This window comes from Callorhinchus milii, unplaced genomic scaffold (genome assembly GCF_018977255.1).
Source record: "Callorhinchus milii isolate IMCB2004 unplaced genomic scaffold, IMCB_Cmil_1.0 Scaffold1, whole genome shotgun sequence".
Taxonomy (NCBI): Eukaryota; Metazoa; Chordata; class Chondrichthyes; order Chimaeriformes; family Callorhinchidae; genus Callorhinchus; species Callorhinchus milii.
The window spans coordinates 5,320,633-5,345,784 of record NW_024704742.1 but is presented as its reverse complement, the minus strand read 5'-3'; the positions used below and the strand labels follow the sequence as shown (position 1 = coordinate 5,345,784).

The 25,152-nt window shown below is 46.9% G+C and overlaps 1 protein-coding gene across 2 annotated transcripts in view; it reads right to left on the bottom strand.

The window, feature by feature from the left end:
- Positions 1-19,334, bottom strand: part of LOC103182128 (tetraspanin-5) — a 50,686-nt gene extending 31,352 nt beyond the window's left edge. Inside the window, exons 1-2 of one of the 2 annotated variants that reach the window (XM_042336579.1) lie at positions 19,276-19,334; positions 17,857-17,989 (exon numbers count right to left, since the gene is read on the bottom strand). In XM_042336579.1, coding sequence (XP_042192513.1) covers positions 17,857-17,937 — 81 coding nt within the window. In that variant the 5' untranslated portion in view covers positions 17,938-17,989; positions 19,276-19,334. Of the gene's footprint in view, positions 1-17,856; positions 18,039-19,275 lie in introns of those variants that run through there. The other variant, XM_042336580.1, reaches the window with a different exon arrangement.
- Between the last annotated feature and the right edge of the window lie 5,818 nt (positions 19,335-25,152).

Genomic DNA, 25,152 nt, shown 5'->3' with positions numbered 1-25,152 from the left:
GGGTGAGGGGAGGGAAGGGAGGGAGCGAGGAGGGGGTAGAGAGTCGAGAGGGGAGCTGAAGGCACGGTCAAAGAGAAAGGTCTTGAGACCACCGGCCTTGAAGGAGGAAAGGGAGGAAGCGAAGGCGAAGGCACTGGGGGATGGAGTTCCAGAGCCTCGGGGCTGAGAGATCAACCTCACTCTTGAAGGTGTGGATGGATCCAGCATCCATGGCTTTTTGGGGGAGAGAATTCCAGATTTCTACCAGCCTTTGAGTGAAAAAATGCTTCCTGATTTCACTCTTCAATGGCCTGGTTCTAATTTTCAGACTCTGCCCCCCTTGATTTGGAATTCTCCCACCAGAAGAAATAGTTTCTCTGTATCTACTCTATCAAATCCCTTTATCATCTTAAATACCTTAATCAAATCACCCTTCAACCTTCTAAACTCAAGGGAATACATCCAAGTTTACGCAGCCTTTCCTCGTAACTTCCTTGTCTCTCGCTTGCGAGGCGCGTGCTCTAACCGTTGAGCTACAGGACTCCAAAATCAACAGTAACACAGAACACAAGGCAACGAAGATCACTTCTTACTGTCTGACTGTATGAGAAGGTGCTCATAAGATTGGTTCAGACAAAGAAGGTCTTTCAGCCCATCTGATCTCATCCTTCCATCGTCCTCTCATAAAAATATCGAGAGGTATTTGTAATCAGTTGTGTCCTGGCACAACCACTCTTCCTGGAAACCTATTGCAATCATTAATTACCTTCTGAGTAAAGAAATACTTTCTGGTTGGTGTGTGTCCTGCAATTGCCTTTAACAAGTCCAAACCCGTATCCTAGTGTTTGTTCTAGTGTCTTATACTGGACTTCTGGCCATGTGTGGACATCTCCAATTCCAGTGCACTGCTCTCTGCAGCCACGAGACAACACACTTAACAAAGGTGAATGCATTTCCCCTATGCGTCAAAGTTCTACCAAAATGTCGCCCACCCTGTATCATTATTATTATTATTATTCTTATAACAATTCATTCCTTGCTGCTCTCCAGTGTAAAGCTACTGAATAATAATGAGCAGAGCGCAGAATTCATTGCAGTCAGAAAGTCTTACAAGAAACTTTTTAAAAAATGTTCCGAACCGCTCCATTTGCCGCTGGGAAAAGATTCGGGGCACTCTCATGCAAGAGAAAAGCTGTAGTTTAATCTAACTGCCCGCCTGCATGTTTTCCCCCCCCCCCAACCCCCCCACCCCTGCGACACAGTGTTCGGAGCCATTCAACAGAGTCTCTGTTGGGAGGAACAATCCTCTATTGTACAGGATATCATTTGGAATTCTCAGCTAATTTTTCCGGTGGAGGCTGAAACACACAAGAGTATTCATCAACATAAAGGCTTCCATTACGTTCTGGCACCCACATCAGAGGCTTTTCTGGTTCATTTCATACACATATACTGTACTGTAAATGGCACGATGCCCCCAAGCTGCCTCTCAGCTCCACTCTCATACTTCGGTCTCTTTCGCCCTTTTTGTCTTCACCAAACCTCGTCGCCACTTCATACGTCTCAATGCGCTTCACAGGATACACCGTAGGATTCTGCGACCGCGGGTGAGCTTGTGGGGGAACACGGCAGTCAATTTGGGCACCAGGATGCCCCACAAACAGCAATTGGGTGATTGACCAATTTTATTTGGAGGGAATTGTTGACTGAGACACTGAGAAAAACTCCCTTCCCTTTTCAAGTACCTTTAATCTACTCTGTTAGCACATGCCACTAAGACACGCATCCTTTTAATATTAAGATGAACATTGATAGGTTTTAAAAACTAACACCACTGGTTTCCCATCTCGGGACAACAGGGGGTGGAGAAAAGGTTCATTTCTTGCTCAATCATTAATCTTCCCTATTAAACATTCTGCAGAATTGTTAACAAAAAAAAATGAGGAATCTTGGAAGACTCGTGAACCATTGCCTCTCTCTTTAAACTGAGAAACTCAACTGATGTGTGTAAGAGAGAGAAACTAAGCAATAAGGTGACCCTAAGCTTGGCTTTAAAAGCCTGTAGCTTGTTGGAGGAAGAGAAAGAGTTCCGCAGGTTTTAGGATTTTTAGGTCTGGAATGGATTAACTTAGAAAAAGCACATGATGATTTAAGGAGGCAGCAAGGCAAAAGAACATGTAGGATGGGGTGTGTATCTGGGCTTTGGAAAGACATTGTAGGAAAATTTAGAGGATCAAAGACCAGATCGATTACTTAGAAAAAGATAATATTGCAACGCAGAGAGAGACAGACGGAGAGAGGGGTGAGATAGCAAGCAACATGGCTGAACTTGAAGCCAGTCCTTAAGATATCGTGATCAATATCTCTTCGGCTGCTTGCTGTGCCTTATTTGGAAACATAAACAAATGTGCTCAGCTTGACAAATATTGCAAAAACGAGAACTTTCCATTCCTAACCCAACATAATTGAAAACAGCCATCTGGCCAGGAGCCTATCGGGCACCAAATAAAAACCAAGGACTTTATCAAAGACCGAGGAGCCTCAACTCATGGCCACCAAAGTGCCACCAAAGGACAGGTGGAGTCCTGTAGCTCAGTGGTTAGAGCACTCGCTTTGCAAGCGAGATACCTGAGTTCAATTCCAGGCAGAGGGCGAAACCTTGGGCAAGTTTCCTTACTCCACACAGAGCCTAATAATAATCCCTCCAAAACCAAAAAAACAATAATAAATTGGTCATTTTCAATCTACGACTGTTTGTGGGACATTGCTGTGCGCAATTGGCTGCCGCGTTCGCCCACAAACATACAGTCAATTCACTTTACAGTGTGTTCTGTGAAGCGCTTTGGGACGTCCTCCCGACGAATGCAAGGATTATTATTATTATTATTATCTCCTACACCTCTGCCCTCGATTCCCCTACGTGAACACGATAAAGCAGGTGGCAGCATCGGGAAGGGACCACAGTGAACGGATGGGAGAAAGGAACAAGAGAAGAAGCAGAGCTACAGCAAAGGAAAGTGAACCAATGAATAATGCACCAGCCTGTAGGCTCTGAGTGTTTTACACGCAGAGGAGACAAGGTATCACTGAAGACAGTTACGATCGTTGGTAATTTAATCGCTAGATCCGTATTTTGTTCCTCTCGAACCCAAATTAGACGCTCAAATCGTCCTCTACCACCTCCCGAGTTTCTGTTTATCGAAGACTTGCAACTCGACACTGGATTCGTAATTTGCCCTTCACTCGAGTTGTAGCTTCCTTGCGGCTACCAAATGGGGAGTACGGTCACAGCCTAGAATGGGCTATAGATTCGACAGAGCAGCTGTGACCATCGTTACACGAAGAAGTAGCTTGATGCACAAGGGTCGACATTTAGCAGGTTGCCTCCTCCACACAGTGTGTGTAACCGCACCGGCATTCAAAGGCCACAGAGCTTAGCTAAGGAATGCAGCATTTCTACTCCACAGGCAAGTGTTCTTTCTGGAGTACACTCAGGCATTCGGCAAAGCATTTCTGACCTGTTTTGTAACTAGCGCAGCTGGTAACACCTCAATCAGCCACCAGCAGGACTCGGATCAAACAGAATAGCACCAACTCGGCATTTCACTGGAACTGCTTGAAATACTGAATATCTAATTGTGAACGAAGAAGAGCCATTAGCACAAATTCAACACACTTGTTTGTGCCCACTATTTTTCCCTCCAAACTTTAAACCAAATGCACGTTACAAAGTGAGCATACAATGAAGCACAAAACCTTCGCTCCTCTGAGCAGATGTTTGGATGAGATAAGCTGGGGAACAGAAGCCAAGGGGGAAATAGCAGCTGTACACAAATATGTGCAACTTCAAATTAGTATTCAAAGAGCAGAAGAGATGGGAATTTCTGTAACATATCATTCCAGACTTTGGATTATGTTCTGTTTGCACGTGAATAATATATATATATATATATATATAAAAAATCGTTGCATTAGATATAGCACACTATCACATCGTTGAGACGTCTCAAAGCGCTTCACGGAATACACTGTAAAGTGAAGGGACTGTATTCTTCGTGGACGAAACATGGCAGCCAATGGCGCCCGGCAGCCTCCCACAAACAGCCGTGGATATTTGTTGAGAGCAATGGAATGAATGAGAGGGCGAGGAGAGTGAATCATGAGCTGAATCATGAGCCTGGGACTGCAGGGTGGTCATTTCACTCAAAATATATAGTCTGCCTGCTGTAGTCACTGCTTCGGTACATTCCCACCGCCCTTGTTTCATTTAAGAAACAGCTCGCCGTTGTGACGCGAAGACAGCAGAGGGAGCGTTCTCGAAGAACGAGTTCAAACCGGCCGAATGGGCCTTCTTCACCCAAACCGAATCTCTTGCCATTTACTTTGATCGGCTGCTCTCCGATCTCTTGGTGCCTCTCGCAGGACATCCGCTAAAGCCCGAAACCATCTCGACCGGCGATCAGGACAAGACTACTCCCTCGTCTGTAGGAAGTCTGGCTCTTTTCTGGCTTGCACGCATCATTACTTGTGGCGTTGATCATCGCTGCTGATCCTCGATCCTCTCCCAAACCCGTTTGACGCCACTTTTCCTTCTCGGCGCCCTTGCCAGCCTCGAGGGTGAATTTCCCTTGAGGCTGCTCAACGTGGGCACATCGGGGCCGAGCCCGAACCTGTCCTCAGCTGATCTGACATGGTCGCCTTCACAGCAGGGCCCAGTTCGTTGAAGAATCCCACTTCTTTACCTCTCCTCTCCCCTCAGTTCCAATACCGTTGCTGTTCTAACCTGACTCGCCAGCATCTTGGTTGGATCACTCGCCTCTCAAGCCAGAGGAGCCGGGTTCGATTCCCGGGCGGGGGGGGGCAAAACCTTAGGGAAGTTTTCTTACGCCGGCAAGCCTCTGTTTAGCTATCGGTAAGAAGGGACCCAATTGTTAGGTGATGGGCGGATCACTTTCCGGGGGTAATAATAATCCCTTCTAAGAAATAATAATAGTAATCCCGTCATTAAATTCACGACTGTTTGTGGGGACGCTGCTGTGCGCAATTGGCTCCCCCGTTTCGTATACTGCCAACTGAATTGACTGTATAATTCTGTGAAAAGTTTTGAGACGTCTCGAAGACGCGATAAGGCGCTACATCAAATGCAAGGTTTATTATTAACTGCTGCCTGACAGCAAAAAACACCCCCAGACATTGCACTGATACCCATGTCAGCAGCATGAGTGACCGGCATTAGTACTCCACCGCGTATGCGATTGGAATGTCAACCATTTACTGTGCTCGTTCCCACATTCACAGCATTGCTGCTTTCGTGATCCAAAGCAAACGTAGACCGTTTTTGTTTCAAAAGCAGGATTAGACCCTGTCTCCCATCCATATTGTTTCCGGTGCCTGTGCATTTATCTTGCGGCAGAGAGATTTCCTGCCCAATCTCACCTTGCCTGGCTAGTGTGCCTTCCCTCTTCGCTGAACCACAAGCAGTTCCAATGCAATTGAGGTCACAAATGCAATCAACGTAAACCAATATGCAAAAGAAGGAAGAAAGGGAGGAAGCAAAAGACAGAGAGAGCTATTCAACTTTCATTCAACTCACAAAGATATGGTTGATTCCTACTGGGATCCAGTTTGTGAGACTTGCAAAGGACTTCATCAATTTAGCAATGCTGACAATCCTGATGTGCAGTATATCTCTAACTCGTGCTGACAAACCTGTTGTACAGTGTGTACATCTCAGATCACTCTTACAGAACAAGATGCAAAAGCGCAGATAAGGAAAGAGTATTAGGCCAATCAATTCCCATCCTTCCAACCAAATCCTAATCTATCAAGTGCCTTTACCTCCTGGGCAACCCTCCACAAAGGCATGTCTCAGTCCCCAAAACATAAATTACAGAATATTCATCCACCCATACTTCTACACTATTCAAATCTGGCCTCTTTTCCCTCCAAAGGCAACACATCTCTCTGGACTTACCCTTATATCGTCCAATACTGTACACAAGGAGATACGTTCACCTACAAAGGCAAAGTCACTACACTTTACAGTGAAGTCCTGTGACACATTTTCAGATATTCTGATGACGTGATAAGGAGCTACACTGAATGCAAGGATTACTGTTTTTTGAAGGTGCTGTTCCAACATTTATTGCTTGTTAGGAGTTCTACATCACCAGTGTCCTGTGGGAAAAATAACAATTCTGATCTCTAGTTTCACTACATTCCTGAATATCATCCGTAGCATGTCTTCCTCTGATAACTGCGCATCTCAAATTGTAATAAAAAAACTAATAATAATCCTTGCATTCGACACAGCGCCTTTCATGTCGGGAGAACGTTTCTAAGCACTTCACAGGATTTACTCTAACGTGTAACGATGTGGGTTTTGTAGGCAAATAGTTATGTGTGGTCAGATGAAAGATTATGCACAGTTTGGTACATCTGGAACTATTGCCAATGTGGTTTCAGGTCATTTGTTTCACGTTCTGTATCACATTTTATCCCCAGCACTTGATTGTGCTCTGTATGGTTCTCAGAATGGACATGGCTCAATTAAATGGACACACAAAACAGGCACACATATAGGACGGTGGCAGGACATTTCCCGTCTTACAATACTCATACCCTTCAGAGTCTACTTCCAGGCTTGTCAGCATTGCACACGCTCTGCATTGAATGAGTTGGACGTGCCCACTGCTTGTCTTGATTTGATGCTCCGGTTCGGAAATCAGTCGTTCCATTCACCTATTTTTAGCCAGCAATGAGAGCCAAGCCTCCTCCAGCTTGTGCAGCCCTCTCTCGTTCCAGAATCTAGCACACACGCGAGCTACAGCACACGATAATAATCAGAATAATATAATAATAATCCTTGTATTTGATGTAGCGCTTTTCACGTCTTCTAGACGTCTCAAAGCGCTTCGCAGCGTACACTGTAAAGTGTATAGACTGTATATTTGTGGGCGAAACCCTGCAGCCAATTGCGCACAGCGGTGTCCCACAAACAGTCGTGGATTGAAGTGACCAATTTATTATCGTTTTTTTTTTGAGGGATTATTATCAGGCTCTGTGTGGAGTAAGGAAACTTGCCCAAGGTTTCGCCCTGACCTGACGGGAATCGAACCCAGGTCTCTCGCTTGTGAGGCGAGCGCTTTAACCACTGAGCATTGATGGTTAAGAATTCATGAGCCTGCACAAACCCAGGGTCACGTATTAGATGCCCAGCTTCTCGTTTCTCCACGGTCTTTCAACTGAAGAGCCCTCCTCCCAAGGTAGTCATGCTGACACATTTCCCTTTTTTGTCCCAGTTGCGACAAGTATCTCATTCTATTTCAGTGGCCCCATTGCATATATTTCTCAATGTCTCTCAGTATTCCCACGTGAAATGCTTGAAGTTCAATGCAGTCACTCAGTTGGTTTGGGGATTTTGCTCAATAGCAAGATTAGACAACCTGGAGCTCTCTGAGGAGATTCAGAGGGGATTTTATGGAGGTGTTCGACATTGTAAATAGGATTGAAAAAGTAAATCCAGAACAATACTTTAGGACGCACCAGAATAATAGAGCAAGAGGCCAAAGGTTTAGGATTGTAAAGGGCAATTTCAGGATAGATACCATGACGTTTTTCATAAGAATTTAGACCAAAGTCCATCTTAATTCACTTTCCAGCATCCTGGCCATCACTTGACGGGTCGTGTCCCAAACCACATACTGTATCCTGAGCTATTATTTTCCAGCAGAAACCTATCTAATTTGATCTTGAAACAAATGACATTGTCTGCTTCCACTGTCTCCCTAGGGGGCCAGTTCCTCATAACCTTACTACTCGCTCACTGATGTAGTGTTTTCTTTACCGAGCCAGACTGACACATGCACGCAGTTGTCTTATTATCCAGCAACTGATTCCAGCAAACCCGAAATCCAATGCCGCGGACCCAGCTTTACGGACGTCACCATTGACAAAACCTGCAGGTAGTCTGCTTACTGCGCTTCCGTCTTGAAGATGTGATAAGGCGCTGCATCAAATGCAAGTATTATTATTATTATTATTATTATCCAGGTACATCCGAGGGTTAGGATTTCCACACACCTCCATTCCGTTCCTCTCACTCCACACGTACAAGTGGGAAAGGGATTATGGAGCACTACAGCTGGTTCAATAGTACAGAGGCTTCTGTTTAGCTTTTCACTCTTTCCATGGCAACACACACACACACACGCATACACACCAGGTGTGCACACATACCCGCACATATAAACTTCAAGAAATTGCTAGATACACAATCCGGCCCGAGAACAATACGGTTGCGCCCCTATTGAATGCACGACAGAAAAAGGAACGACGATGTCAGATGAAAACTGTTGGGCGCAAGGCCGGTGAAGAAATGTAAGTGGGACAACCGTTTGCTGAGCCGCCAACTTCTTCGCCCAGGAATTACAACAGAGAATTTGCGTTTTCAAAAGCTCAACCAATTCTCCCTCGCAGGAAACAAAACCCACACCGAAAAAGGCCACCCACAATTATTACCGCTTTCCACACTTTTGATTTGTGACCCACCGCTCTACTGGTGTCCACTTTATGTTAGCCAACTGGCCATAATAACCCTGATGATGCTGAACTGAATGACTTTACTCACTGCTGTGCTTACGAGGGAATTTAAATGACACGAACACACGCTGTATGACGACTTGCTTTACAGAAGCGCTTCTTTTTTTTTTATATAAGTGCGTACGTCTGGAAGAAAAGCAAAACAGACGTTTCTTTATTTACAAGTGCTTTCGATATTGTAACCCAGTTCACCAGCTAACAACTGATTATATTGTTATGCCAACCTGCGTCTCTACAAGGAGCCTTCTAAGCTAGTCATTAGAAGCAAGCACTCACACTGACAAGTCAGGACAGAAATGAGACACAGCAACTTTCAAGGTACCTCGTGCATGACTGAGCTCCAGAAATCTTTTATTTAATGAGCCCGAGGATCACACTAAACACCAACTGGTCCCACCCCACAGCGAATCATCTCGGAAACGAAGGGGCCAGAGGGTTTAAAAACCCTTCCAGGGTTTATCCCGAAAAACCTTCTGACGTGAAAAGCTTTGTTAAGGATCGCGGAAAACCGGTTTCCAAATGAAGACGGAGTTGAAGAATTTTGTGGCTTCAGCCTTAAAGGTCAAGTCCACGAGAATTGTTCTGAAGGGTAAGGTTTCGACACTTCGAAGCAGGAAAAACAATAACGTAACCAGCAGCTGCCAATGCCTTCCATTCTGCCAACGATAGCAGATTGCGTAGTAACTGGACAATAGGGTGCGTATTGCCACCTACATGGCAAGTCGCCAATCTCAGACGTGTCGTTGAAGGCAGCTCCTGACGGCCACCCAAGGTCTTCAAAATTATGGAGGGTATCGATAAGAGGAAATAAGAAGAAACTGCTTCTCCTGGCAGACGGGTCAATAACCAGAGGACACGGATTTAAGATAATTGACAAAAGAGCCAGAGGGGAGATGGAGGAGAATGTTTTTATGCAGTGAGTTGTTACGATCTGGAATGCACTAGATTCAAGAATAACTTTCAAGAGGGAATCGGATGTATAGGTGAAAAGGAAAAATTTGCAAGGTTATGTGGAAAGAGCGAGGGAGTGGGACTAATTAGACAGCGCTTTCAAAGAGCCACAGACATGATGGGCCGAATAATAATAATAATAATAATAATAATCCTTGCATTTGAACGACCTCCTTCTGTGCCGTAAGATTCTACGATTCCATCTTCACGGCAGCAAGTGGGGAGGGACAGAGGAACAATTCGATCTGATTCCTTCTCACCCTCTGCCTCCTGATACCAACCACGATTGACAGTTCTCTGGCAGCAGATCAGTTTGGCCTCTCAGCCACACGAAGGCACAAGGTCATGAGCCACGAGAAGTCAGCTCCAAAACACACAACAGACAGACAGCGTGTTGCAACAACAGAAGTGCGCAGACAAGGACCGCAACGGGGTTTTTAGTTATCGGTTGCAAAGAACGGACCGGACTTTGTTAAATTCGTGCGTGTCCAGATCTCAGACCCTCGCACGCTCGCTCGCTCGCTCCAGTCATCAGTTTGCAAGCCCCAAGTCGTGGCTTTGAACCCACACAAGTGTAAGATGGCATCCCAGGGCTTTCAGGTGCCGTCCTTTCGGGATGAGACTTTAAACCGAGGTCCCGTGCGCCTGTGCGGGTGGAACGTTAAGGATCCCAAGGCACCAGACGCAAAGAGAATCAATTCTTCCTGGTGTCCCGGCCAACAATCCACCAAATAAAATTAAGTCGTTCACTCCATGGCAGTTTACGGCCATTGCTGGGTGTGCAAATTGGCTGCCAAGTTGACCTACAAAATACAGACAGCCACGCCACTCTGCAGTATATCCTGCGAAAAGCTTTGAGACGTCTCGATGGCATGATCAGGCGCTGTACTAAATGCAAGCGCTGTAACGCGCAAAGCTACACAGCGCTGCACCTTTTAGTAACATTTCTCCTGCATGTCTTTCTGAAGTATTCCTGCAGATACTAACGCACACGTACACTCTTGGTTCAAGAATCAAGATTAACCCGAGAATTTATTAACCCAAGTTCGGGGGGGGGGTGGGGGGGGGGGGGGGCAACCTCATCGACCCCGACACAAACAGGCATCGCTCTCTCCCCTAACAGTCCCCAAGAGGTGCAGGCTGACGGGGTTGACCGCAATAGCCTGGCCAGCCACTCGATCTCAGGCCTTTTGCTTACTGGCGCTCAGAGAGCGAGAGAGAAAGAGAGAGCGTGAGTTCTGAGAGCATTCGACGCTGCCAGGTGTCAATCTTTACGGTCCCCGTAGCTATATGATTATTTCAGTGAACTGGGCAACGAACTTTCATCAACTGAATGAGACTGAATAATAATACTACTACCCAAAATTGGCTGATAATCTGTAGTCACGGTTCTTAATTACATCCTCGGGAATGAGAGGAATGCAGTTAAGGAGTATAAACAGCATTAAACCAGCGTGATGCAATGTAGTCGTGGGTGTGGAGTGTTAAGTGGATCCAAAAACATAACAAATACATTTGTGTAACACCTTTCACGTCAGGAGGACATCCCAAAGTGCTGGGATTCAGCATCCAAACCCATACCTCAACCGGGGAGGGAATGGCTTGATGGAACAACTGAATCTATGCAAATTAAATGAAATTGGAAAGCAAGTCCAATCCAGGCGGCCGCTTTATGTTGCTGGCGACGTGGGTTCTAACGAAGAGAGTCCATGTAATCTCAGCTCCACAAACCCCACTCCTCTCTACTCCGCTCAGCTAACTCAGGCTTTCCATCTCTACGCTCCAAACCTCTGCAACTCCTTCCCTCAACGCCTCTCTCTCTCTCTCTTCTCGTTCCCTCTCCATACGACTTCACACCCCGCCTTCAAACCTACCTCTTCGACCGTGCCTACGGTCACCTCACCCTTCTCCCCCACCCCCACCACCCGCCCCTGCTCGCCCTCCGCTCTCGCTACGGCAAAGTGCTACGAGACGTTTACTGTGCATGAAGGCCACTGGACAACTGCAAGTCATTGCTGTTGCTGCAAGACACAAGCATGAAACCATGCAGAATTGGGCCCCGATAGGGTTCTTATTCAAGACCGTTAAATGCAGTTTAATTGTGTCCTTATTATTATAATAATATTAATAATAGCCCCCCCGCACCCTCTCCCACACACACAAACAAACAAAGAACAGTCAAGAAGATTCCTCAAGTAATCTCTACAGCAAAAGACAGGTCCAGAACACGAGAGGAGAGAGACAGGGTTGTCTTCTGGTCAGATAAAGAAACACTGACCGCAGTGAGTTTAGTGAAGTGGAAATGATGGGTGTAAGCAACAGAATCCATCCATCCAGCTGTGCCGAATCTCCAGCGTTTCCATGGCAATGGTTTACATCCCACTGAACTCCTTGCAGCCCCACAATCTCCCAATTTTCCAAAGAAAAACAAAAATAACATACGCTTTGGGAACTCGAGACACCTTTCCTGGCTCTGACAGTGTCCAGAGTTTGCAGCTACGGTTGACGATTTCCTCCGTGCGGCAAACACAGCAGATCAACAGCAGGACAGCGCTTCATCTCCATCTCGTCCGACACTGACCATCGTCAAATCCCATAGAGACAACAACCCAAACCTTTAATGTGATCTCCGTCTCTCAGAAAGAATGAAATGTTCTGAATCTCAAGCTTTTTTTTAAATATAAAACAATGGCCTCGTTTAATGGAGGGCTTGGGGTGGGGGGTGGGGAGGGGGGGGTGGGGGGTGGGGGGGAGGTCAAACACTGTTACTAACCGCATCCAGCTGCACGTCCCTGAAAGAAACCAGTGTGCCAAACACCGTACTGTACAATATGGAAAGGATTTTGCTTGAGAAATGTTTTGCTGCGGTTGCAACGGCTCTCGAGGCCGCTCAGGCTGTGGCAAGTGTCGAGTGAGCGGCTGTCATACTGTAGTGGAACGTCAGTCGCTGAAACACTGCGCTGTGTTGCAATGTCAGGAATTGGCTCGGATACTGGGAACAACTCTTGTTCGCTTCTCGATTAGTACCGTAGGATCTTGAACGTCCACCTGAACAGGCAGATAGGCCTGCGGTTCACTCCAAAGGACAGCACCTCTAATAACAGCGTTCCGCAGGAATGTTACCTTATTGGACTATTAGACTAAGTCCTTGAGTCACTGGGCGCAGGAAGTCATCCCACTCGGCTCTGATTAATCCTGCAAGCCAACGCCCTGAGAGGGGTGGTCCCAGCTGGACAAGCTGCGGGAAAGCTTACCAGACAGTGATATCAATGGCAAGCTATGCCGTTTTAGCGGGTCAGACTCCAGCAGTTAGCCCAACGCACGCTCCGAGGTCCCCAAGCCTTAGCTCTCGCCCACCTGCGCCTAATACTTTCCGGAATTAGGCAAACAGGATGTGTCTCGTTAGGGAAAAGAGTGTACATCCATTCCAACAACCTATCTCTGGGCTTTCCATGTGTAGGTGGGCTGCGTGGAAATCTCAGCTCGGTTTGGATCCTCTTAAGCACGGTGATGGGTTTCCGCATGTGTCACAAACCACCCCCCCCCCCCACCCTCCAGCTGACCCAAATAAAATGGAACCCACCCCAACCTTCTGAAATAAAAGCTACCGACAGAGCCAATCTGCCACACAAGTCAGGCGCTCACACCGCATTTCCTTTGAAGAGTGTCTTTTCAGCCCCGCCGTTCAAACCGGCTGAGCGATGACTCAAACTCGACGAGAGAAGATTGCGACAGCTCCAAGGGCACCAACCCATGTAAACAGAAAGTCAACCAGTGCTTACCAGCTGCGCACGTTCAGAATGACCAGTGGAGGTTGCTGAACTGTTCCCATCTCTGGGACGTCTCTGCCCCTCATTCAAGTGTTTGCGCCGATGCACACGCTCAGCATGACTGATATACTCTTACACCAGAGACGGTGACCACAAATAATAAGCGGCCTGGATTTCACCGGATTCTGTTCTCGGAATTGTTTTGGAGGTGACCGAGTTGCGTTAGGAAAAATCGGGAACAAAAAAAACCTTGGCACAGTGTTGTGTGCCAGACGCTAAGTGAAGTCAGCAGGCCCGTTCAGGTCATGTCCTTTCAATCAGAAGACGCGATAAGGCGCTATATCAAATGCAAGGATTATTATTATTATTATTATTGTCTGCGTAGCGCAGCCCATGTTATCGCTAGAAAACCTACAGCAGCAAATCAGTCAGTCCGAAAGACTGAAGTCCAAGGAGCGACACTTGCCTACGAAATGAATTTTAAAATAAAATAAAAGTAATCCTCGCATCTGATACAGTGCCTTAGCAGGTCCTTGATATGTCTCAAAGCGCCTCACAGAATATACTGTAGAGTGTACTTTGTGGACAAAATATCTGAACCTGGATTTTACTTTAACGTGTTGGGATTATACTACAGTCTACACTATTAAGTATTGGAACTCCAGGCAAAGCACCAAACAACAAAAAAAAACGGTAGAAACACACGATCACATTTATCAGTGGTGCATTTCATTGATCGGGTGTCTGTCTCTCTGATCTGAATCCTTGTTCAAAACATTTGGTACAGTTTCAGTCTCGGTCTTGTCAGCTTGTGCATCCTGGCCATTTGTGTAGATTAGAACCATCAGTATCCGATCACTAACCACATAACCACTTCCCCCGTCTGCTTTTACACCTCACCACCTCACCCATTACGCACGGTTTCCTATGCTTAACAGGCCCACAGCCAGGGACAGAAATGCAAGCAAACCTTGAATAAAATGCAAGCAAACCTCTTATCCATCCTGCACAATTCCTGTATACTTGGGAGCTTCAAAGCACATCAACCGCAGTAGGAATTTTCTCCCTCAGTTCCTCAAGGATTCCAGTCTTGAGTCCCATCGGGTGCCTTGTTCAAATTTCTGCCTCGTAAATGTCCTGACAGAGCAAGGATCAGTGAACCACAGTAATTGTACCTATTGCTCCGCCTTTTGGAAAAGCCGGAAATGTAGGTGTTCACCTACAATATTTGTAGTCATTACAATTTACGCTGTAAACTATTCTCGAAGTCCAACTGATTCGAAACAAGGCTGAACCTATATATATATATATATATATACACACACACACCCTGTGAGGCACTTTGCGACATCCTCCCGAATTGGATGACGCAAATACTTTAAGTCAAATGTAAGGATTTCTTTTTTTAACCAAATATCTGATGAACACATGTTGCCATACGTTGTCCTTCTAGAATGGTTCATTCTACCCAAACTACACTTTAACGGAGGAAACTACACCAGGCACCTTAAACCTGCCTCGGTCAGGCCTCTGGTAGATTTCTACCCCAATGTGGAGTTTGCAGGAACAGCATCAGTGAAAGATGTAAAAGCCAAGCCACCCCCTCAGGGTGGACGTTAAAGATACCATTACTCTATTTGTGGGACCACTGCTGTGCGCCACTGAAGACTTACCTCTTTCATTGCACCTACGCTCCCCTCCCACTGCGCCCTGAGACGTGAAGGCTGACGCTATACTGAACGCCACACTGTTATTATTTCAAATTTGCAACTCGCAACTCCCGTGAGTGGTTCACCCCAATTCCACGTCCCTTTCAGATGTCTCTACAGCCAACGCAGAGATTCCCACCACTCCCTTTCCCTCTCCCTTTCCTTCAAAATCCGCCGTAAAAAACACCCCACTCTCTTTGCCTGAGCTTTTGGCCACGATTCTCCTCTGCCTTCCACCCACCAGCACAGGCTCTCAGGCAGTTGTGTGAAGCACTTTAAGAGGTCCTCCCAACATGAAAGACACCACACAGTCGTAAACTTGTCGTCCCTGTAATTCTACATCAGCTTAATTTTTCTGCGTGGCACTTAAGTCAAAGCCTCTCTGACAGTCCAAACGACATCGCTGGAAGCCACACATTAACTTGATCTGCAATATCCTCAATCTTGTCAGAAACGATCTTTGTAAATACACGTTTCTCATTAACTTGAAACAGTCACAGGAACTCTCCGACCCCACTCTCTCTCTCTCTCTCTCTCTTAGAATAGTTTGCGTTACTTTACATGTTAAGTTTCCACGACTTTACATGCTGTTGATGTCAGGCAAAATTGTTGAGTCGGCTCTTTTTTTAAACATCGAGGTATCGCGCTTAAAAGTCGTGCAGCGGTTGATTTCATTTACGCTGTGAGAATGAGTGAGAACACGACGCGTTTCCCGTCCCTCCTAAATTGGAAGCGCTCCATTCACTGAAGTAAATCTCCCTGTGTCAGGTAACAAGATAGACAGTCAGCGACGAGCAACGATCAAATAAAGGGCAGAACGTTTGACAAACCTTCGATTGTTCGAGGATGTTACAGAGTAAATAGTGACACTCACTCTGACATCATTCCGTTAAGACTTTCCAAATAAATTTGATTTAAGTTCCTCATAATAAATTTCTAGTTACTAAGCTTAGCTTAATCACCCCCCCCCCCCCCCCCACCCCCCACGCCCCTCTCCCCCGTACTCACTGGGCTCCGCTGGCTGACTTTCTCCTCGAGGATTGACTTCAATATCCTTACTCCTGGTTCCCACTCTCACTCTACAACTGTGATCTTCTCCGGACAGACTCTCGTCTCTCTTTGACCGTGCCTTTGGCCACCTTTCCCCTCTTCTCCTCAGTTTCTCCCCCACCCCACCCACCCCTCAACCCCCAGCGCAGGCTCTAAGTCGGCCGTGTGAAGCACTTGTAAGATGTCCTTCCGACGCAAAAGGCAATTCACAATTGTCTCCCCTCTCTCTGGCCAGACGTTCAGTCATGACCCCTCTGACACACACACTCGCCCTTTGAAACCCCCTAACCCTTGTTGCCTCACCATCTCCCTCCTTGAGCTGCTTGAAGATCTACCTCTTCAACCGTTGTCTTACAATCGCTCGCTTCATTCCTTCTCCCCCTCCCCCACCTCCCGTCCATTGGTGCCCAGCACCATGTCAGGTCACTACACGCGTGCGAGTTGTTTTTTAAAAAAAACACAGGAGGAGGAAGGAGAGAGGGAGGGAGGAGAGGGAGGAGAGGGAGGTCCTGTATCTGGGAGGTGTTAAGCCTGAAGGTACAGGACATTGCGGTTCTTCGGAAACCCAGTGATCGAGAGACGCCAAAGCTGTGACGTTCAGCTATTCTGCCCACCAGCGCTGGTCAATAAGAGGCAGCACAGACCGCCAAACAGTCCAAACCTTACTGTCGTTATGGGTGATGTTACAGCCCACACGTTTGACCCTTAACTCCGTTTAGCTTAGCGCTAATTCACGGTGATCTCGAAAGTCGCTGTGAACAAAAGCATTGTAAAGTGGGGAGGGGGGCGGTGGGGGGGGGGGGGGGGAAAGGAAATTACCACCAGTTTGAAACCACGGACTCGAGTATTGAAAGAGTTAAATGCGACTGTTCTGTCCTCCAAAAAAGAGTTAAAGAATGAGATAAAGCTCTACCACACCAGAACCCTACCCTGATTTGCTGACAAATGTGTGTTTTTTTTTGGTCAATGACCCCATTGAGGTAAAATACAGCGTTGTGAGCGGTGGGTGTTTTCAGGAACACAAAAGGGTTGCATTCGGGATTGTGTCAATGCACCCAAAATCCCTGGTCTATCCTCCCCCACCCCCCCCGCCCACCCCCCCACCTTCACCCTCACCCCAACCCACCCACCCACCCACCCACCGCCCACCTCTAACCAACCTCCGTGGTACACAAAGCCCCCGTCTGACAAATCTGACACCGATACGCCATCATTGCTCAAGTAAGTGTAGGGTGTTTTTACTCTCCCACAGCCCACACCCCCCCACCACCCCCCCCCCCCCCCCCCCACCCACACACCCACACACACGCAAATCTGTGATTGCATTGTGTCTCCCCAGTCTGGCCTTCTGCAAAAGGGTCCGAAACAGACATCATTAACAACGTTCTCTCCAAAACAGTCCCTGTCTCTCATCCGCCTGAGCTCAGAACCTGTCAAGATCACAGCTCCAAGACTGTGCTAATGGTCTTAGTTTTAGACACACACACGCGCCCGCGCGCACACACGCACGCACACGCGCGCACACGCACACGCGTACACACACAGATAGGGGTGCGCGTATAATTATATACTACTAATAACAGTGTTAACAATCCTCGCATTTGATACAGCGCCTTATCCCGTCTTCGAGACGTCTCAAAGCGCTTCACGGAATATACTGTCAAGCGAATCGACCGCGTAATTGTGGGCGAAATATATTATACATTAGAGAGAGAGAGAGAGAGAGACGGCTTTATACAGAGATACACACACACACTCACTCACTCACTCACTCACTCGGGAGAGATACTACTCACCCAGAAGATGATATTAAATCCGAATATGAAATACTTGATGCAGCAGCTGACTTCAGGCCCTTTGTAATGTTTCCCTGACATCCTGAGGAGCTCATGAAGAAGCAGCGATTGAGGCGGGTGGAGATGGGCAGAGCTGAGAGTGAGCGAGAGCGAGTGAGCGAGAGAGTGAGAGCGAGCGAGCGAGCGAGTGAGAGTGAGAGAAAGAGAGAGAGAGAGAGAGAGGAGGGAAGAAACTGCTGTGAGTAGAGAGGAGTTCCCGAAGCAAATGTAGCTCTGCAGCTCTGGCTACAATGTTACTCGCTGTGGATTCAGTGTAACCCCCACTCCCACTCCCACTGGTCTGGTCTCTCCTCTACACCCCCACTCCACCTCTCACTCTCTCTCTCTCTCTCTCTGTGTGTGTGTGTGTGTGTGTTTGTGTGTCTCTCTCTCTCACAGCTCCACAGCCCCAACACAGACAGGAGAGCAGAGCAGCTCAGCAGCACTGCAGCCACCAGTCAGGCTCACAGCTCTCATCCCCCACAGCCACTCACAGTCACTCACACAGAGAGAGGGAGGGAGAGGGACACCATCCAACACACAGCCCTCACCACAGCCACTCACAGTCACTCACACAGAGAGAGGGAGGGAGAGGGACACCATCCAACACACAGCCCTCACCACAGCCACTCACACTCACTCACACAGAGAGAGGGACACCATCCAACACACAGCCCTCACCACAGCCACTCACAGTCACTCACACAGGGAGAGGGACACCATCCAACACACAGCCCTCACCACAGCCACTCACAGTCACTCACACAGAGAGAGGGACACCATCCAACACACAGCCCTCACCACAGCCACTCACAGTCACTCACACAGAGAGAGGGACACCATCCAACACACAGCCCTCACCACAGCCACTCACAGTCACTCACACAGGGAGAGGGACACCATCCAACACACAGCCCTCACCACAGCCACTCACACTCACTCACTCACACAGAGAGAGAGAGAGGGACACCATCCAACACACAGCCCTCACCACAGCCACTCACACTCACTCACTCACACAGAGAGAGAGAGAGGGACACCATCCAACACACAGCCCTCACCACAGCCACTCACACTCACTCACACAGAGAGAGAGAGAGAGAGGGACACCTTCCAACACACAGCCCTCACCACAGCCACTCACAGTCACTCACACAGAGAGAGAGAGGGACACCATCCAACACACAGCCCTCACACTCACTCACAGTCACTCACACAGAGAGAGAGAGGGAGAGAGGGACACCATCCAACACACAGCCCTCACCACAGCCACTCACAGTCACACAGAGAGAGGGACACCATCCAACACACAGCCCTCACCACAGCCACTCACAGTCACTCACACAGAGAGAGGGACACCATCCAACACACAGCCCCCACCACAGCCACTGTCAGGGCAGGACTTCCGGCACTTACACACACAGAGAGAGAGAGAGAGAGGGCAGTGACAAAGAGGGAGGGAATGAGAAAGGAAAAGGGAGAGAGGGAATGAGAAAGAAAAAGAGGGGAAGAATGAGAAAGGAAAAGGGGGAGAGAGGGAATGAGAAAGGAAGAGGGAGAGGGAATGAGAAAGGAAAAGGGGGAGAGAGGGAATGAGAAAGGAAGAGGGAGAGGGAATGAGAAAGAAAAAGAGGGGAAGAATGAGAAAGGACAAGAGGGGGGAATGAGAAAGAAAAGGGGAGAGAGGGAATGAGAAAGAAAAGGGAGAGAGGGAATGAGAAAGGAAAAGGGAGAGAGGGAATGAGAAAGGAAAAGGGGAGAGAGGGAATGAGAAAGAAAAGGGAGAGAGGGAATGAGAAAGGAAAAGGGGAGAGAGGGAATGAGAAAGGAAAAGGGAGAGAGGGAATGAGAAAGGAAAAGGGGAGAGAGGGAATGAGAAAGGAAAAGGGAGAGAGGGAATGAGAAAGGAAAAGGGGAGAGAGGGAATGAGAAAGGAAAAGGGAGAGAGGGAATGAGAAAGGAAAAGGGAGAGAGGGAATGAGAAAGGAAGAGGGAGAGAGGGAATGAGAAAGGAAAAGGGAGAGAGGGAATGAGAAAGGAAAAGGGAGAGAGGGAATGAGAAAGGAAAAGGGAGAGAGGGAATGAGAAAGGACAAGAGGTGGGAAAGAGGGAATGAGAAAGAAAGAGGGCGGAGGGAGAGAATGAGAAACAAAAAGGTGGGAGAGAGGGAATGAGAAAGGAAAAGGGGGAGAGAGGGAATGGGAAACAAAGAGGCGAAAAAGAGGATAGAGAGAGGGATTGAGAAACAGGCGAAGAAGAGGGAGGGTATGAGAGCGCGGATCAGAGGGGAGAGAGAGGGAACGAGAAACGAAGGGGGTACAGGAGGATAGAGAGCGAGAGAATGAGAAACAAAGCCACGAAAAGAGATATCGCGACAACGTGATAAGGCGCTCGATCAAATGCAAAGATTATTATTATTATTATTATTATTACACGTGTGTGAGTGTGTGTGCGTGTGGCTGTGTTTTTTTGTGGTTTAATTAATAATTAATAATAATAATAATAATAATAATAATAATCCTTGCAGTCGATACAGCGCTCGCGTGCAAACGCCCAGTGTTCACACCAGCGTAGCTTCGGGGCGTGTAGGTATCCGAAAGAAAATGGGGCGCAAGGTGTCGTTACGCTCGTAAAGCGAAGGCCAGGATCGATTTGCTAAACGGGGACGCACGGGGCCTCGCAAAGTCCCGAGTCGAAAGGGAGAGACGTCATTTGCGATCCGCAAATGGGGTCCAGATTCCCTTCAGGGGTCCAGATGACAAACAGAAAAAAAAAAACCGGGGCGGGGCGGGGCGGGTGGGGGTTAAAAATATAAGTCGTTGGTGGATTAACGCAGCGACGTTCGCCTAAGAATCAGCGTGGATTTAGCATCTGGGAAACACGGGGGTTATGTGAGCGAGCGTTAAGGATTGCGCTGGAGCTCGCCTCTCAAAGCAGCTGGAGGTTGCGGTCGGTTTCAGGGGTGACCTGATTTGCGTCCGCATAGTAGAAACCCACCCCGAAAGAGAAAAAAAAATGGCTCGTAGCCTTAAATCGCTGCATTTCGCACATCGCTCCAGGATCCACTAGAGGCAGATGTGAAGGCCCCTCGTGTGGGGGGGGTGAATGGAATGGAACCAGGGGGACTCGCACGCCAAACACAGTAAGGGGTGAGGCGGGGGTGGGTTGAAGCCGCGGGAAGGAACTCTGCGTTTAATGCCCTGAGCTGCAAATAAACAGACGTCACTCCTGCTCCTGATCGCTATCCAGTGAACTCTTCCGTAAAACGTATGAGCGCAGGTAGATTCCGACTCAGCTGCGATATCGACCCGAAGCTATCCAGTCACCAGATGCCAAGAGAGGTTCAGATGAAGTATACCCTTCAGGTCATCGATCTTTCCCCCAAATACACGCCCTACCATCGTCCTATCACAGCCACAAGCTGTGTTTTTTTAATTGAGTCCGGCATTCTCATCGCGACCACCCTTCATCGTAATCTCCAACAACAACTTCCAGTTAAACTCGCCCTCCACACATGGTAGCGTCTCAGAACACCTACTCCAGGTGTTAATTAATTAGAAATACTTCCCGGTGTCTATATAATAATAATAATAATAAAATAATAATAATAATCCTTGCATTCGATATAGCGCCCTATCACGTCTATCCTGAAATTGCCCTGTGCGACCTGCGTCCTCTTATTTTGCCCATCCAAGAGTATTGATCTGCATCTATTGAAGACTCTCAAGACGGAAGAGCCTTAGTTTGTCCATTTGCTCACAGCTCATACCTCTAACACTGGGAATATCCCTTGTGGCTCTGCGCATTGCATCTAGTGTACATATCACGGGGTTCAGAATTGTACGCAGTTACTGTAGGTGCGGTCAGACCAGAGCATTCTTAAGTATGATTTCTGAGAACCTGATGTTTAATGATTTGTCAGTATAGGTCAGAATCATAGAACCTTACAGCACAGAAGGAGGCCATTCAGCCCATCGTTCCTGTTTGAAACAGCTACCCAACTAGTCCCGCTCCCCTATCTCTTGCCCCACAGCCCTGCAAGCTTTTCCTTTTCAAATACCAGTCCGATTCTCTTTTGAAAGCTACTATCAAATCTGCTTCCACCACCCTTTCAAGCCGTGCATTCTGGAGCGTAACAACTCTCTGGGTAAAGAAAATTCTCGCCTATCTTAAATCTGTGTCCTCTGGTTACCGACACAACCGCCAGAGGAAACAATTTCTCTCCATCTACTCTATCAAAGCCTCTCATAATTTTGAACACCTCTATTAAATCTCCCCTCAATCTTCTCCGCTCTAAGGAGATCAATCCCAGCCTCTCTCGTCTCTCCACATAATTAAGGCCCCTCATCCCTGGTATCATTCTTGTAAATCTCATCTGCTTCTTATTTTCAGAAGTATTGTCATTTAGATAAAATATTAAACCGAGATCCCATCTGTATGTTCAGATGGATGTTAAACAAAAGACTATACTGGAAAAGAGAAGGAAGTTTTTCAAGGTGTCCTAAAAAATATTTAATCATTCGTTTCATGGTTGTTTGTGGGACATTGCTCTCTGCAAATGCACAGTCACTACACTTAACAGCAATTACTGTCAAATGCTTTGAGAATTCTTTGAGGGGTGTTGAATAAATAAATAATCTTTGCATTTGATAGGGTGCCTGCCTTTTCGCTTGTCTAGTGCTCTGTCTCGGAGCATTTCACAAGTATTACTGTAAAGTGTACTTTGTAAGCAAATATGGCAACCCATTGGTACGCAGCAACATCCCACAAACAGTCATGAAGTGAGTAGCCAAACTTTATTGAGGGAATTATTGGCCAGGACAACAGGAGAAATTCTCTTCACCTTTCAGATAGTGCCATTGGATCTTTAACGTCTTCCTGAACAGGCGGACGGGACCTCTGTTTAATGTCTCATCAGCAGGACACCAACTCAGCACACCCCGAAACCTTAACTGGAATGTCAGCCAAGCCTTGTAAGTTCAAAATCCCGATATGGGGCTTGAACCCACAGCCGTCTGACTCATGGGCTTAAAATGGACCAGTAATTTAGGCTGTGCAATGAGGAAATACATAGGTTACAAAATAAGTGTGCAGTATACTTTCCAGAGCAAAATTACTACTTCTAAAGTAAACGCCTGTTGTTTATAAAGGAAGTAGTTAGCTTCAAGGAGAACCAAACAGTATATGTAAAAATGGGAGAAGTATGGACTTGAAAGAGCGCAGCACAGAGCCAATTATCCCCAATTGGGCCCAGCTTCATTGTGGATAAGCGAACTGCGCGGATAATTTGACGAAACAAAATAGGAATTGGCTGCTGTGTTAACTAAAAAGCGATCCCAATCAGGAGTTACACTGCCATTTGTAATACCACACTGTGTCCACCCTTCACTGTCTGATTCAGAGCGTCTAATTCTTTTTCTGAATTTCTATCAGTATTTCTCTCTCTCAGTAGCTTGTCCTTTTACGCTCCAATCTCTTTCTTTCTTCTCCCGAGTCTCTTAACGCTTTACCTTTCCCACTCTCTTCATCTCTTTGACCTTGACCTTCTAAGCACTCAACTTTGCACTGTTGCGGGGTTTTATTGCAAGGTTTCTAAACCGCGCGACTAAACCACATCCCTATTAACGTTGAGCACAAGTGTGCGTGTGTGCGCGTGTGTGTTGTGCCGAGGTGGGGGTTCTGTCAGTATTTCACAGGTCCGCGTCCATTTCCTGCATTAGAGCCCGTTGCTGTGATGAGTGGACACTTAGATAGTTCATCTTGTGGATAAACAGCAGCAATTTCCTTTGCAGATAGGAATCGGATCCCATTCTGCAATCGGCCAGGAGGAAGTCTTTTCTCTATCATGGAAGGGTACTTCAGTTATCTTTCTCACCAGGCAAAGTGCTGATGAGCACTTTCCTAAAAGCACAGCCACTCCCAAGTCATTAAGCGTCTCATCCCCGATCAAGTGAAAAGAGAATTTTGAGCTTAGGAATATTTATTCACCAAAACCTGTTTAGCTGGAGAGAGATAATGTTGGCAGGTCACCTTTCCCAAGAGTCTCAAGTTTTATATACTCTGTAAGCCTGCGAACGATGAAGATGTGATAAGGCACGATATCAAATGCAAGGATTATTATTGTTATTGTTGCTCTTGAGAGCTTGGCGTTGTTTCAGAATCACAATTATGTGCTTTGTATCTGAAAACAAAATAATAATAATAGTAATAATCTATGCTTTTGATATTATCACCTCGTCAAGACGTCTCAAAGCACGTCACGGAATATACGGTAAAGCGAATTGACTGTATATTTTGTGGGTGATTCGAAATCTTACTGTTTTCAACTTGTATGAATTTCTTTCAAACTCTTCCACTTCCAACCGGCTTGCATGACAAAAGCTATAGAGCAGGGGAACGCCTGCGACAGCGAAAGCCGTAATGGGTAGAGTGGTCCTAGCTGGACAAGCAGCGGGAAAGCTTGTCATACAGCGAGGTTTTAGCTGGTTAACCTCCCAACGCACACTCTGCAGTCCCTAAGCCTTGGCTTTTGGAAACCTGCGTCTAATACTTTACAGAATTAGGTAAACAAGGATGCATCCTTCCAGGGAGAGAGAGAGAGAGAGAGCGCGCGCGCAATCCATTCCAACAATCCATCTCTGGGATTTCCACGTGTCGGCGGGATGCGTGGAATTCTCAGTTTGGTTTGGATACTCTTAAGCAACGGTGATGGGTTTCCGTATGTGTCAGACACCCGGCTGACCAACAAACAAGCAGAGATGTAAACAAGCCCAGGAAGGCGGCCAGACAAACAGATGAGCAATTTTATATTGCAGAGTATACAAAAACAAATAGATTTATAAGCCTTTCGTGATTCATCTTGGAGAAGATAGTGCCGGGCGGTGGCGGGGGTAGAAGGGTTCTATGATGTAGTAATGCAACCAACACAGATGAGCTGGTCCAAGAAAATGTTGTTACAGTAATCAGCCTGTACGTTAGTCACGTACAAGAATAAAACTGGAGCTGGGCGAGGCATTCAGAATGAGCCAAGTAAAATATACTCAAATATTTACACTACATAAGGACTTAAAAACATGCAAAGGAGAAGGCTATTGGCTCCTTAGGTCCAACGTTTCTGATTGCTTACCTTGATATGGAATCTCCCTTACCCTAACATTGTCACGCAAGAGAGAGGAGAGAGAGAGAGTTGAAAAAATGTAAATAATTATACCAAAAAGAGTAAATTTCTCCCTGACCCCAAACCAGGATAATCGAGGA